Genomic DNA, 16087 nt, shown 5'->3' with positions numbered 1-16087 from the left:
AGCTCATTCGAATTTCAGGATTCTCCTTGCATGTATCAAGTTCCTCGGTAAATTTCCATGCCCCCAATGCCTCATCCCAAAGGACAAGATTGATCAGGTGGGATCAAAACTGGATAGACTGCGATGCACACAAGATGCACGCATGAATAACCATGCTCGCTGGAGCATGATTGAGATGGTCTGAGATTGGATTTTCAGAAAGGGCTGTAACATTGCGAGCCCAGTGATCAACAAGGTACTTGGACCAACTTCTCTTGTTCCAACGCAATGTTCATGTCCTCAACATATCTTATGATATCGCCTGTCAGTGGAACAAGAAACTTTGGTCACGCATGTCAGCATTCCCACACGTGTAAGTTCTACTATTCATTGTGCAATAAAAGTCCCTTACACCTCCTTTGAAGAATGCTTTCTCAGAGCGCTTGTCTTGCTTCGAGTTTGACTTTCACTCAATGTTTGTACCCGATTTTATGCATGAATTCAAACTGGGAGTCTGGAAGGGTACTCTTACACATTTGCTGCGTATCATGCATGCTTTTGGTGGGGATGCAATTCAAACAATTCAATGCAAGGTGAGGTTTGAGTTTGTTTTATTTCTTTCTAGACTAACCGACTCAAAGATATCGCAATGTTCCGACTTTTGGCAGGGATACAATACGCAAATTCAATCGCAATGTTTCGAACCTCACAAAACGCGCTGCAAGAGACTTTGAGGATATCTTACAGGTGTGTACATGTTTTGAAGTCTGACGCCTTGTCTGATGTGATGCAGTGTGCTATCCCTGTATTCAAAGGGCTACTGCCTAAGGAGCACGACAAGGTCATATTGGATCTACTTTTCGAACTAGCAACGTGGCATGCCCTAGGAAAACTCAGACTTCATACTGAAACCACACTGCATTTCCTTGACAACTCAACCACTAGACTTGGGTGAGCTTTACGTCGGTTCAAAGACATTACATGCTTTTTTCTTCATCCTTCAGCAAACCCAGGTTACAGGAATGAATATTTTTGGAGATTTATTCTTGGATTCAGTTTCATTTCCTTTGGCTTACAAATGACTCAGCATGAACTTCTCACATGTCAGGTAACTGTGAAAAGGTCAAAGAGCAGGTCAAGAACAATCTTATTATGATCGGCCGTGTTCTTATCACGAGGGAGCAATCCTTCAAAGACTGGAATTGCGCACTAATTTACAATTGACAGCGCATCAATCATACCATCAAAATTCTGATAGGATCAATCTTACCTGCAACAGGTCTTCAAAATCGCGGGCAGCAAGACATTTTATCACTGATGCATTCCTGTGGAAATGTCTGATTGTCCCCCTTCCAAAGGTGGGGACCTGACAGTACCTGTAATGTGTAAGTAGATAGCTGCTGTGTTACTACTGTGCAAACTTGTACCTCAAATTGAGTTCCTGAACTGCGACACCACCTGCAGCGGCCAGAATATGCATAAGATGTGTGAATATTGCCTTCCACACACCCAGCTCAAACACATGGAGGAGGTCAACGACAAGCATTAAGAAAAAATTGAATGCATATTGCAAGGAAACATTCACAGAACACATTCTGAAACATATAAGCAACCAGATATGTGCATAAATAGATGGCTTACACGAAGTAGGGACCAGTGATTCTTCTTGTAGAATAGTTTTGATGCGCTGTCCATTGATGCCAACACCATGCCTGAAAATCAGTTGTCGTGCCTGTTCAACTTTATGATGTCGTTGTTCGTCATCGACACGCCAAGTTGCCTCATGGCACCTCATATCCAGCTTCGTACCCATCTTGGGAATGTCTTCTTTCTTGATACAGTAGTGGGGACAAGGACATTCGCCGAGAAACTTGATGCCTTCTATATAAATTGAATGTCCTCATCCTTAGAAAACAGTTTATGGCTGATGGCAATTGAATATATGCATTTTTTAACTGAAAGGATCTGAATGATGTAGTAAGTATTGGAAAATTTAAAAGAAGAATTGGAAGAGCAAAGACAATATGAGCTGGATGAACTCCTTGAAATAGGCTTCAAACTTATTCAACAAGATGGGCAGTAGGTTTCTTTGGCAGTAATTTATTTTCCAACAGGACCCTTATGCTTGTAATTTACCATAAAGGCTACATCATAGCAATGCTAGCTAGGCAGCCAAAGTCAACATCTGATTCATATATTAAAGACAAAAAATCCATAGCAAAGTCATAGAGTAAATAACCTCTCTATTCAAGGCCTGCTACACTCTTATCATAGGACTTTCCAAAGGGAAGGTTTTTTAAAAGACCTCTACTATGCCTCAATGACAGGAGTTTCCTATGATAGAGAATAGTAGATGAGTGTGATGCTCAATTTTGAATTTTATTGAAGCCTAGAGCATGTCAGCATCTCCCAAGCCTTGCCATACTCCAAATCTATTAACTAGCTGTAAAATCAATTTTGGAATGTGAGGGAATGAACAGAATAGTAGACTTTAATGAGGTAGGCTGATTGAATTGACCACTCTGATAGATGCTAATAGGTTCCCAGCTACTTTCCAATTATTTTCTCTCAAGATTCACAGAATCTCTCAGAACTACTTAGACAGGCTCCACACAGAATGCCAACATCAGAAGAGACTGTAACAAAGTAGTAAAATACCTGCTTGTACTTCTAATTTGGGTCTAGGCACCACCACCTACATCCACAAGGATACTACAAACCTTGTCTGAGGTTGGTGTTTTGTTATAGCCCTCATTCACTTTAATCATGTAACAGGGGAATCTATTGTTTTTAGGAACTTTGCCTAGTGATCAAATTTCCTGTTGGGGCCACAATTTTCATACCTTCTGTAGTTATCACTCACTCAAATGTAAGCATCTAGGAGGAGGAGGAGGTCAGATATTCCTTCACCTTCTATATAGCTGCTTGACTATTCTTCTATGTACATAACCACTTTTCCTCTGATATTAATAATGATCCTGAGGTATCTTAAGAAGAGAAGCAAGATCAAGCAGACAAAAGAGGGACTTGATAGAGAAAGACTTGGAACCTATAGCCTTATCTGTATACTCAAGCAGGTGAGTTTTTTACTGTATGAGCCTCATGACTTACCTAGTGTCTCCCTTCAGGTGCATTCTGCTATGCACTATTATTGTTGGTGGCTTGTATGTTGAGAGCAGCTTGGAGCTAAATATATTACTATAGTTTGATAGTATATTATATGCTTGAGTACCTCAATTTAAATGTATACCTATGGGTTTACCCATGCCAATATCTACTCAGTATGCTTATAAACTGTGTGTTTCAGATAGACTTCACCCTCCTGGCAAAGAGGTACAATAACCTCACTGAATTCATCACTGATTTATGGGCATCAAAGAATAGCCACATCTTACTCTTATTCATCAATGTCAAGGTAGCATTTTCTGCTATTATATTTAGCAAGTCCTCTACAACCTTATAAAGGTAGGCATCCCAATGCAATACATTAAATGATATAAATGAAGACTAGAAAACAGGATCACACATTCATTAAATTTCTGGAAATTGTAGTGGGTAAAATCTCAACTTCAAGGAGCAGGCAACTGTACATTAATTCAAACTTGATCTACATTACCTAATCTGTACAGTGAAATTTTATTGTTATCATAGAGCTAAAACAATATTAAAATATAAACAATAGCCATAGATATCAAGATAACACTTATAGAGTAAGGTAGAGGAGTTATACCTGTCTAAGTAAACTGTTCTTTAACACAATATGAAAACAGCTGACTAAGCAGCTGGAATAGATTTCAAACAACTGAAGATGATATCAGTAGAAACTCTGAATTAAATTTAAATATATATCCTGCAAATAATCTCAATCCTAAAAGGGAAACACAGTCTCATATCCAACCTTATACTGGCATATACAATCTGAGTTGCTCCTCACTATACATGTAAGCCACAACACAGAAGATTGTATCCACTATGAATATCACTGAGATGAAAAGGACACAGCTGATGACAACAACTGTGACTTCTAATCCAGGTCAGGGCAAAGCTGAGTCAATAGTAGTATTGGTTTGAAGTTTAATGTAAGTGTGGGAGTTGGTGTATTCACCAGTGCACAAATCAATAAAGAAGCAGGTTATAACAATATACTAGGCAATAGATTGAAGAAGCACCCTGCCAGGGTGTCTAAACCTTGTGAGCTTCATAAACAAGTACACAACTATGAATATCAGAAAGAGAGATGTTGATAAAGCAATGGGTCTGATGACTAGTGCATCGAGTGTCTAAGAAAGCTAAGATAGGGTAGCAACAATCAATAGAATTGCCCGAATACTACTCCTCCTATCTCAAACTCCACTTCTCTGGCTTTGTTTTGCTCTGGACTTTGTCTCCTGCAGTCTTTCCTCCATTTGTTTCTACTCTAAGTATAACTCATCATATGAATTGATAAGAATGTGCTTAAAAACCAAGCCTTTTGGTGTGCTGAATTAGCTGCTTACTAAATTACATGAGTAAAAAATTACACAGCATGATAAAACATGATGAGTCATGGAAAATCCTTACAAATCAGATTTTTACCAGTTATATTACATGCTTACAAACATATTTAAATGGTTTACTCATTAGGTAAGTGGCTGAATAAGCCCATCTCCTTTAATGCTCCCTTTCATACATGACATTATTTCCAAAGATGATATGTGGTAGCTTTGAAACATCTTCATTTATGATACCAATCTAACCTCAATATTTTCAGCATCCCAGGTGGAATATCAATCCATCAATTTTATATTGTGAGTCTGTGACAATTCTTACTGGCATTAATGAGTCTGCTAATTGGAATGCTACCAGTACTGTGGTGGTTTTTTCTATTTAATTTGACTGTAGCCTTCCTAGGATTTTTATCACCTAGTTGAGTGAGTGGTCATTGGATATCCACTGCCACAAATTGCATTTTGTGCATTATTTATAGGCATGAACTGTTAGTACATATTGTAATGGTATTGTCAGTAGTCTGTCAACTTGTAGTTAGATATTGCAGTCTGTAGGTGGGCATTTTGGAGAGTCTGATCTGATTTATGAATATACTGAAGCATTCTAATAGAGAGTCTTTCACTGTTAAGGAGGGATTAAAGACTATGTCACCCTAGTGGATGGATATTGTTTGTGCATTTTTTCTTTCTATCTGTGAGTTTGTAGTAGCTTGTTTTTATTTGAGGAGAAGACATTGTTAAATTTCTGGGGGTGTTTGTTTATGATATTTTGTGCTATTACCATGCAGAGTTACCTTCTGTGTGATGTGTACTTGTGTTGAAGAGCCAGACAGTGAATAATTTCATGTCTTAATAGATACATCAGCAAATGAGCAAAATATTATATACTAAATATCAGAAGGTTTGAGATAGAAGGAAGCCACTAGTGGGATGATATATGGTGTCAAAGATAATAAGATGCAATAAGAATGTAGAAAAATGAAGAAAAGACAAAAGAAGTTCCAGAGACTAATAATCCCTTAGGATTGGTAGTATATATATATATCCAAGTCATATCATCCAATACAAATTAATACTATTCCCTTCTCTGGTTAACCTTAATGGTGTTGTGGAGGAAGGGAGAGCTACAAGAAACAATATGATATCAATCTAGAAAGCACCTTACAGTAGTTGAATGAGGTGAAGAAATTGTTAGGGATTGGTAATGAAAATTATATGAGAAATTATTCAAAGGCCAAAAGAGGGGCAGAGAAAGTGAATTAATCTGTTATAATAGCATATCTGAGGCTATCTAGTGTGTTTTTACATGCATTAGTCATGTGAATGCATATAATTTTCTATAGCTGTTAATATGCCTGCTACTATTCTGCATAAAGCCCTTTATAATAACTTGAAGCAATCACTCATACTTGCAATCTTATGATCACATGTCAATCTATCCACAGATACATATGAACTATCCACTTCAAATCATGGATAGAATGATTATGCCAGATATGGTTATATCACTTAAAGCTACATAAAGAACTGGACCAGTTATGGCATGCAGCTCATATTCTATTATATTAAGTAAGACTGCATTACAATTAGAATACATTTGAATGCTACATGCTGGGATTGTGGATAGTTGTTGTGAATTAGAGTTTGGTGAAGGATCCATTATAAAAGTATATACTCATTATTATTGTTGTAGTATTGCACTAGCAATAAAACAAGATGATCATTAATACATTCAGTGCTGATAAAGGCATACAAAGTGTCATATCACATAGAGTTGTTCATCAACAAGCTCTCTCTTTATGTCTTCCTCTAATATACCACATAAAAACATTACTGTAATATTATTGCTTTGATAGCTTTGTGGTCTTACATCACTGATGTTAAGACTCTGATTGTAACTGCAGTCAAAAAGGAATGTTTGAGCAACAGCAAGGACATAGACTCAGACAATTAAGGTCCAAGCAGAGACAGAGATAGTTTGAAATCTTTGGAGAAATAGGTGGCCTGCAAGCATTCTCATGGCCACAAAGACAGAGCTTAATGAACACCTCTTATGATATGTCATTATCAATCTCAGTAATTTCTCAGAGGGTCTTTCTAATGCCTCAAAGAAGAAATTGAGTATACAAGACTTTGCTACTCACATCTGTAAGATGATTCAAGTCAAAGCTCCTTTGTTGGTTGCTATCTTCTTCATGATAACAGCTCTCTCCACAGCTGTCTTTTATATTGCATACTCATGTATACTAAAATACACTCTCACAAATTCTCATACAGGAGCAGAGAAATGCATTCAGCAATTTTATAACATTACAGTCAACTATCTTCAGAATGTCTCTTAGTATATGCTTCATGTAGGAACAAAAGGCTATCTATCCAAAAAAGCTATGCATAACTTATGATTGAATCTTTGGAAATCATTTGTCATTGACTATTTAGCCTTAGCTGTTGATTGTGCTAATGCTTGACCGGTCAATATGGCTGCTAAAGCAGCCAATAAAGCTCAAGGTTTGAATGCATAAGCACTGTAGGCAGTTAAATTCATTATGCTTTAGTCTTTATCAAATTTAACTAAGACAAGGCCATCAACAAGATTGCATTGCATGCAGGAATCTACTTCAGTTATGTCTTACCTGACATGTTCTGGAATCCCAAGACAAGCTTAAATATAGCTGCTATGATATTAAGCAATTCACTCTATAATATGGATACAAGTTTCAGTAAAGGCTAAGATGATACTGCTGCATGTGACCGAGGCAGATTAGCCATATCAGTAGTTATAGTAGCTGCTTTATCTATCACAGATATTGCAGTATCTTCAAACCCTTTTATAACCCTTTTTTACTCTCATTATATACTAAAAATGTTCTGAAAGAGATTGAGTTATGCAGAAAACATTGAAGTATCAGTGGAAAGGTGCAAGTTGTATTCTAAAATCATAACACTTACATAATTTATATTTCACTATTCATAATGACACACAAGACATCAAAGAAATAGGCTTTAATAGTATATCTTAATAATTGTAAACACATCAAGCAATTCAAAATAAAAATTTACCATATAAAAATAAATTATGTGGAAATATATTGCTATTGAATTAAGATGAAGAACTCAAGTCACTTAACTTGGACTGAGCTCAATAAAAGTAGCACATTGTTGGAGAGAGATACTGTTTCAAACTGTATATCATGTGGAGCATCTGCCAAACCTGTACCCTCCAGTCTCCCTCTTCAAAACCTCTGGATTGTCATATGTATATATCCTCCTTGAGTATGCCCCAGAGGAAGGCTCAGGCTGTATTGAATGAGTGAAGCTCCCAGTCATTCTTGCAGGCGTGAGCAGCGATGAGGCATGGAGATGCAGTTTTCAGTACAGGTGTGAATGTCACACTGTAGTCCACTCCTGGTATCTGTGAAAACCCTTGAGCAATAAAGTGCACCTTTTATGCAGATCCTCTCTTGTTGTCTTCCTTGAATTCAAGGACCCAATGGTTGCTGATTGCTTTGCACCCATTAGAGAGGGGAGCAAGCTTGTAGATATGCATTTAGGGACAACCATGTCATAAATCTCTATCTCATCATCTGCATCCTCTGCTGACATACTTGAAGATGCTGTCTGCTTTCTCAAGGAGGTGCAGGCAATCTCTATTGACATGCATTACAGTTAGTTCAGATGTTGGATTAAAAAGAGTTAGTGAAGTCGATGACCTACCTGGATTGACAATGTATGTATGGGTGGAGATGCTAATAAAGTGGGCTTTTGCTGATACAATGAGAGACTAAGCAATGTAGTAAGGTGTTACGAACTAGGATAGTTCCGACAACAGCTACTCAGTAAGAGTATTTGGCTAGGGTCAAGTCAAGACTCTTGCGTATGCAGGAGTTCGTAAGACAAGGCAAGGAGAGTGTCCTTGACTTGAATCAGATTCTGACGACTTAAAATTGGAGATCTCAAGCAAAGGAAGTTCCAGGTGAAACCTAGTAAGATTGATGTAATACAATGTGAGAAGAGAAAATGAATAGGAGCGTACATAGACTGTAACAGTAAGGTCCAAATTGTCAATCAGAGAGCATGAACATAATGTTCTGATGAAATTTGGCAACTTCATCTCAGTTCAGGAGGGACCAATTGCTCTTGAAGAGCCCACCTTTCCAGATGTGTCCGTTATGAGGCTTGGCCAGGCCCAAACAAATCAGCAGAAGAGACCTATGCCTTTATTACTATGCTTCTTGTTCCATGCAGTGGGGAAGGACTTGCGGGCATTGAAATGAATGTGAAGTGGGCTGCTGTTATCGAAGAGAGAAATGATATATACTGACACCATCATGACAAACTGAGCTGCAACCTTGCACACTTTGCATCCACCATTGTTGTTTGGGATCCATGACATCTCCCTGATGGCCTTCATAAAAGCAAACATGGTGGTGTATCTCTCATGGTCTGGATGATCTTCCAGATTGTAAAATAGATCCAGGATCAATTTGCTGATATATATGCCCACTAAGAGAGTGACTTGATGAAGGGGTTTAGATATGTTGGACTCAGAAAAGACCCACTGATACATTTCATGAATGATGGATATCTGCAGCTCAGACACGTCAAAGGCAATAGAGTCCATGCAGAACTCATCTGGGGGCACAGTGCAAGAAAAATAGTTGGGCAATGATTGGAGAGTAATAGAGCAAGCAGCCCAAGCCACATGGGTGTCAGAGGCTTGCGCTTATTGGGATGCTTCAGCCACACCATTGGCAATATGAGAGCTGTGTGTTTTAGTGGAACAAAGTTAAGCTGCTTTGCCAAGATTAATCCATGATTCAAAGTGAGGCTTACGAGGGTGACATCCCCAACCTGCCACATGCCATGGGATATTATTAATTTGCAGATGATTGGCTGCGATTATGAAAGCATTTTGCAAAAACTGACTGGCAGCGTTAGGAGAATCGTGAGAAATGAACTTGAACATGTAGATGAGGGTGACTCAAAAGACCATTGGAGAGGAGGCAGTGGAGATGAGAGGAGCTGCAATAGGTATAGGATCTATCAGGCAGGATGTGTTGATGAGGAGCTTTGCAAAGGCATGTATGGAAAGCTTTTCCTTTGGGGGATTAGGAAGTCCCAAGCTGTAGTCAGAGGTGTCTGCCACAATGGACTGGATAAGATATTCAAAGGCTCTCTCTCGATAGCTGAGAGGATGCTGGCAAGCCATCTACTTCTTAAGATTAAGGTAGTGTATCTTGGCTTCCAGAATGGAATTATGGGTGTCCTGGTCATCTAGATTGGCGCATAGCTTAGTAACTGCGACAAAAACAAGGGTCTTGACATCACCAATGAAGGATTAAAAAGTGACGACAGCTATGATGATGACATGGTGAAGTTCTTGGTCATATTGCATGTATGCAGTGGGGTTCAGGTTGCAGACGGAAAGCTGTATGTGAAATTCTGCTTTATAAGCCTGGTCCATAACCAAGACAAGGAGTGATCGAGATGAGTGAGTGATGAAAAAAAAAAAAAAAAAAAAGTAGACTAAACTCAGCTCAAAATGATCTTCGCCATAGGTGATGATCTGAGAGCATTTTGAAGAGATAGCAGGGAGGTTGGTATGAGTTACGATAGGCCAATCTGCAGGACTGACAGAGACAGGTATTGTGGTGGTGGCCATTAGATGAAAAGTGGGAGTCATAGTTAGCCAACCTTGCTGCAGAAGACTCCTGATGAGCCATAATGATGTCACCAAACTAGATGACAATACCTTAGCATTACCAGTATGTGCATACGCCAAGGCTTTCCCCAGCATCGTGCATATCTCTATCATTTAGGGTGATGGCTTCTTATTTAATTTAAGAAGGGGCTGCTAGTGCTCCCAAATGTGTTTGAGAAGAGATGTAATGTCAAATGTCATTCACTGGTATATCTGGGGGAAAGCCTGTGGACAACATAGGGTGAGCACGAGCATAAATGAACTGAGACACCACATCCAGAATCAACTCTAGATGGGACCAGACTTGACATAAGTAAATCACAATGACAATGGATCTGTGTATAAACAGGCCCATCCAAATCTAACACTGGAATGGGCATTGTAGATGCAATTGGTTTATATGTATCTATAATGACAAGAAGCCAAGAACTTATACGCTCATGTGAGGGACAAAGATAGCCAAGTGAGGATGCAAAGTATCACGGACATGTGGATGAGACCATATACGAGCAAGGGGGACGATGACGTCAAGATAAATGGACCTGGAGAAGAGAGATGATGGTCAGGACACAGATGGTCAGTGAAAATGTGACCAATAACTCACATTCCATTTCTCTTTGTAGGATCTATGAAGTCTAGCTGCAAAATATAGATATTTTCAAGGCACAGGCCGCATGGCATGTTATCAGCCTTGATGGAATTATTATAGTGTTCATGTGGGAGACAGAGGTAACAGTTGTGCATGATCCCACTATGAACATGCTTCCCTGCACCTCAGGCATAGGCTCCAGACAAGGTGGAATCAGACTGCAGGTGGCCATACTTGTGCAAAAAAGCTTGGGGATACACCTTTATCTTGGCAGCCTGCTCATCATCAAGGTCCAGAATGTTTATGTCCATATCCAAGTGCTCATCATGAGCAACATACAAAGAGAACAGTTGAGGAATCATCTTGATGTTGACAAGAATACTGCATTGTGGAGCATTGGCGTGATTCTTACCAATCAAATGAGGAATGAGCGACCCTCCTCATGATAGATGTTGATCTTCTTACGTGTTTCAGGTTCACAGAGAGGAAGGGAAAGAAGGTCCACAGGCTCTCTGACATTAGGATCAGGTGAGTTGTACATGACTTCATGGACAGAAAAGATGTCATTTGTTGGAACCTCAATCCAGCCTCTTACGATCTCACAACTGAGTCAAATTAAATAAAACAAGGGAGATCAGCTGTTGGGCAGACCCGGGAGATCAGAGAGAAAGATGTACAAGATATGGGTGGCAACAGCCATGAACAAGTAACAAATGTGACTATAATCACATTTATGGTTTCAGTTTCATGCCTCCACATGAAGAGCATGTTGGTCAGAACTGGCGATAGGCTGGTTCTGCTCATAACAACAGGTGACAGATACAGGCATGTGCTGTTGAAGCCAACCATCCTCCAACCAAGATGGGGGTGCATTGGCAATAAATCATCATATTGAATCTTCATCATTTGGTTCAGCAGCACAATGTCCTCCAAGCACAAAGTGATCATACACTGGTCACTGATCAAGACAACAACATGGAGAAAGCAAAACATTAGCGAGGGTGATTACAATAATAATCAATACAAGACAAGGACAACCATCCAGAGCTGGGTCTGACACAACATCAAAGTTGATATTGTGCACCCATCCAGGTATGAATCTACATGCAGGATGCAAGAAAATAAAATAAGGTGGAATATATATGCAGGACATTTGTTGCATCTTGGATCTTCCACTCCTGGAAGTCTGAGTAAGGTCCATATGGATACATGACATGGATGGACATTGAAGGAATCTGACTGAGATGGGCAGTGAGGAACATCACTCCCATGCAATAATGCACAGAAGTTAAATGAGTATTGCCATGCTTCTTACTTTCTCGCTGAGAAGAGGACTGTCATTGGCGAGGTCAATATCTTCAATGTCACCAACGGGGCAGAAGCCCAACCACAACTGTGTCAACTGACCCTCACCAATGGCCATCATTGTGCTCAGCAAGGGTTTTGGGGAGAAAAGCAAGCAGACTAATGTTGGCAGAGATGATGAGAATGAAGTCAAGAAAATGCTTCAATCCTTTCCACAAAAGTTTGGGATTATCACTGTGCAGCTTGAGGTCAGGGTCAAGAGTGATGTTAACATGACGATGAAGGAGCTTTATAGTGGAGGAGTGGTCATTGACATGAAACATCCTCTTGAGACTGGAGAGGTTGAGCATGGTGACCACTGTTTGCTCCCAGGTGGGACCATTGCCTTGCGAGCCTTCCTGGTATAAAAATAGCTTCCTAAGGAACAGCATCATCAGCATCCACCTCCTGAACGACAGAAACATTGTTAAGGTTGAATGGATTAGTGTCAATAATGTCCTGGTTGACCTCATCATCCAAATCAAAGTCATCATTGGACCTGGCAACACATTGGGTGATATACAAAGATGAGCAATACACAACATAAGGCAGGCTCACAAAAACATATGATCGTTGTTAGGCTGCATTGAGACTGCACACAGAGAGTCAAGGAAAAGCTACATAATGCTTTGCATGAAAGGATATATAGAGCTTTGAAGTTGGAGTCAGGGTCAGTGGCCATCAATTAAAGTCAGTAGCATCATGAAAAAATATATTTCTAAAGTGAGGTAAGACACACTAATTAATCAATCACTGTGCACTCACCCTTCAAAATACAGTTTTGGGAATTGAATTAGACTTGACCTGCAAGTTTAAAGTTTTTGGGACCCGAATCGTTTAAGCAAAATATTTAGATCCGAAAGAAAAAGCTTAGGAAGCAAGCAATGCCATGAAGAGACATATTGTTGTAAGGACAGACAAAGGCTCTTAGACTGTTCCATTTTGGATTAGTGAGGTCAAGAGAGATTTTTGGACCCATTGGGAAGACAAAAGAAACAACTGTGGTTGGACTTGCATTGTCAGTGTTAACCTTTAGATTCTATAGGAGGAGGAGAACCTTTAATTGCAAATGAAACCAGATGATCTCAAGCAGACTCTCTGGATGGCATCTGAAATGCACTAAAGAAGAGAAGATATGCTCTTTAGATATCCTTAGTAATTAAGTTATTAAAATGTACTTGTATGGAAGGCTAGATAGTGTTCTTTTACACTGGGAAAATTTTCTAAAAGATAGAGTAATATCTTTATCACTACCTTTATGAAGATTGGATAGTCAATAGGATTGGATATGCATAAAATGTGAATCTTCCATGAAAGTGCTACAATTCTTGCCACATGACTGACAGTCTCATTTTCAGTGACAAAACTATCCAAATTTCATACCTGTTTCTTTATCTATATAAGCATATAGGATGTTTTTGTCTTTGATGATGCGCAAATGTCAATAACCAAACAAGTACAATACAAAGCACTTACTTTACAAGGTGAAAAGCTAGTTTTATATAGTCCACCATGGATATAAATAAAACATAATAACAAGAACTAACATTAAACCCACACTTCCAAATCAAGGCATGCAGGCTAAGGTCCCTGCTACAGGCTGAAACAAAGGTAGTGGGCATCTGAATTATCCCTAGAAGATTTTAATTAAGTGAACTCTACATTGCATCTGTCTCCTACAACTCTTATTATCATGAAAAGTGCTGTAGGTTCCACATGTCTATTCACTGTGCCAGTTCAACTTGGTTGCAGGCTCTACTAAGTCACAATGAGCAGAGACATGGAACTGCAGGGTATATAAATCAATGGGACACATTAGTAGCTCTGATCAGGCATGTTAGTACCACATTCCTTTCACTGTGTTCATTAAATGCCAACTTGTTCCTATGTTGGATACCAAATATTTACTTGCAAAATGTAACTTTGATGTTGTTAAGACAACCTGAGGAGGATAAAAGAACAGGGTATTGAGAATTATGTAAAGAGGTTTTAAAGTATGTGGAGGATCATAGCTGCACAAAGTTGTAATTTATTGTTCTTTCTTTATTGCATCAACCTTTTCTATATTCTACATCCAGTTGTGCTATATGAAGTAGAGATTTTCATAGCTGTGAACAAGACCTTGATATTTGCAAGGTGAGTGGAAAGAATAAAAAAAGCAATATGATTAATTTTTGAGGTATAGAACACTAAGTAGAAAGTAGAGCAAACTTTAGCAAAGTTAGAGAAATGGAGCTGATATAATAATAATAGAGAAGAAGAGGATAGTTGATCTCCTGAGTATGAAGAATATAAGATAAAATACTTAGCTCCAGTTAATGTTCATAGTATACATCATTAGACAGCACTATCTATGATTGCAGATAACACGTCATATCTGTTTTAAGCAACCTGTTGCATCTGCTTTATAACATGAGTTTAGCTGATTATAGTCAGATTCTGTTGATCAATTATTTGGCACTTAAATAATCTGTAGGAGATAAATGGTAGTGTAAAGTTGTGAGTATAGATCAACAAACTAGTACTACAGCATGACCAGCCATTTCAGCTTAATATCATATAGAAGGTGGAGTACTACCAATAGAAGGTCACAATATTCCAAATAGTAGAATATATATTATATAGCATAATTGAAATCTAGCCTCTTTAAAAGTAACTAGCTTATACATTCAAGATATAAAAGGAAGAGTTAGATAGTGCATAGAGGGTCACCTTATCCAGAGTATCCAGGCTGATTATAACTTGAAATGCCTGATTTATTTGATATAATTATAGGTGCTATGGCCATTAAAAGACACTATAAAAATCTTAAAGTTTAGAAGGGCCCTGTTGGTACCAGACAGGAAGGACTTTCAGAATATCAGAACACTCTTATCTGCTATCTGATAAAAACTATCTGTCAGATGTTTAATGAAACCTTGGACAATCATAAAAGCAGCAGTGTTAGTAATGTTCACAGTAGCCTTAAAACCTGTCTAATTGCTGTTAATAAACCATAACTCACATCATCAAGAACCCAAGGTAAAAATGAAGGACATTATCAGGATAGTAGTTTTATATGGCTATAATCTATAAGAAGCCCCACTACCTCCAATCAAAAGTAGAAAGTGACCAAGTATCCAGTGATTCAGTAACTCTGCATCCTACTCTGCTTCAATGTGTCAAGAGATTGAGGTACTGTTGTTAAAGATACACCCTGGTGTGTACCCTAGCAGGTAATAGTTGCGTAAGCTGTGATTTGAAAGGCAATTATTTCTAGAGGTAATTCTACTGAACCTAGTGTCATTCGGTGACTATATCCAACCTATTCAAGCTACTTCTGGTTGGAGTAATTAGCCTTAGTAGGAGATTTGATACTGGCCCATCTGTATCTACCAAGATTTCTATCCTATACTATGTTGTTTTACAAACTGGGCCCATCCATATCTACCAAGATTCCTATCCTATACAATGTAGTTTTACAAACTAGGCCCATCTGTACCTACCAAGATTCCAAACAATAACCCTTGGTCCAGTTGTCATCTTACATCTAATCACCCTAGGCCTAGACATCTCATTTATAACATATCTTATGAGTCCAACCATGTAATTATTCTATTGTCAGTTGTCAACTATGGGCCCTGCCATTAATATCCAGACATTATAATCATTACAGACCCACCCATCACTATCAACCTATATGTCCACTTGGGCCCATCTTCAGTGGCCCATCTCTCATGGAAGAATCTCAACTTTGGATCCTTTTACCATCAACTAAACATACTGATCTACAAAAGAGTAACTTCTGAGTATGGGCTGAGCATGCCAGTTATACATATTATAATAGGTGCCATAAGAATAAAAAACAAAACACTATAGCTTAGCTGACAAAGTGATGAAAAATGCGACAAAGCATGATAAGACCAAGTTGAGAATGCAGCAGATGGAGTGCAAGCTGGGACGAGCAGCCTGTGCAGCTGTCACACATCACCTATATTCAATGAGGCA

At 38.7% G+C, this 16087-nt stretch overlaps 4 protein-coding genes across 4 annotated transcripts; 2 read left to right on the top strand and 2 right to left on the bottom strand.

Annotated features, from left to right (window-relative positions):
• Positions 1-28: 28 nt before the first annotated feature.
• DFJ58DRAFT_633319 (uncharacterized protein) lies at positions 29-184 on the top strand (the record flags this gene model as incomplete). The annotated part of the gene is made up of 1 exon (XM_041381235.1): positions 29-184. A coding segment is annotated over one exon (156 nt), but the record flags the coding sequence as incomplete, so codon positions are not given.
• Positions 185-452: 268 nt separating this feature from the next.
• DFJ58DRAFT_668554 (uncharacterized protein) lies at positions 453-934 on the top strand (the record flags this gene model as incomplete). The annotated part of the gene is made up of 3 exons (XM_041382708.1): positions 453-577; positions 621-726; positions 773-934. The coding sequence occupies 3 exons, from the start codon at positions 453-455 to the stop codon at positions 932-934; spliced, it is 393 nt and encodes a 130-aa protein (XP_041237958.1).
• Positions 935-1222: 288 nt separating this feature from the next.
• Positions 1223-1774, bottom strand: DFJ58DRAFT_668566 (uncharacterized protein; the record flags this gene model as incomplete). The annotated part of the gene is made up of 3 exons (XM_041382710.1): positions 1223-1355; positions 1407-1574; positions 1623-1774. The coding sequence occupies 3 exons, from the start codon at positions 1772-1774 to the stop codon at positions 1223-1225; spliced, it is 453 nt and encodes a 150-aa protein (XP_041237957.1).
• A 9167-nt stretch (positions 1775-10941) lies between these two features.
• Positions 10942-11275, bottom strand: DFJ58DRAFT_734021 (uncharacterized protein; the record flags this gene model as incomplete). The annotated part of the gene is made up of 2 exons (XM_041386393.1): positions 10942-11163; positions 11222-11275. The coding sequence occupies 2 exons, from the start codon at positions 11273-11275 to the stop codon at positions 10942-10944; spliced, it is 276 nt and encodes a 91-aa protein (XP_041237956.1).
• Between the last annotated feature and the right edge of the window lie 4812 nt (positions 11276-16087).

The sequence above is a fragment of the Suillus subalutaceus genome (assembly GCF_016647625.1).
Source record: "Suillus subalutaceus strain FC151 chromosome Unknown DFJ58scaffold_163, whole genome shotgun sequence".
NCBI classification, from domain to species: Eukaryota; Fungi; Basidiomycota; class Agaricomycetes; order Boletales; family Suillaceae; genus Suillus; species Suillus subalutaceus.
The sequence above is the reverse complement of the archived record's forward strand: the minus strand, read 5'-3'. Positions and strand labels throughout refer to the sequence as shown.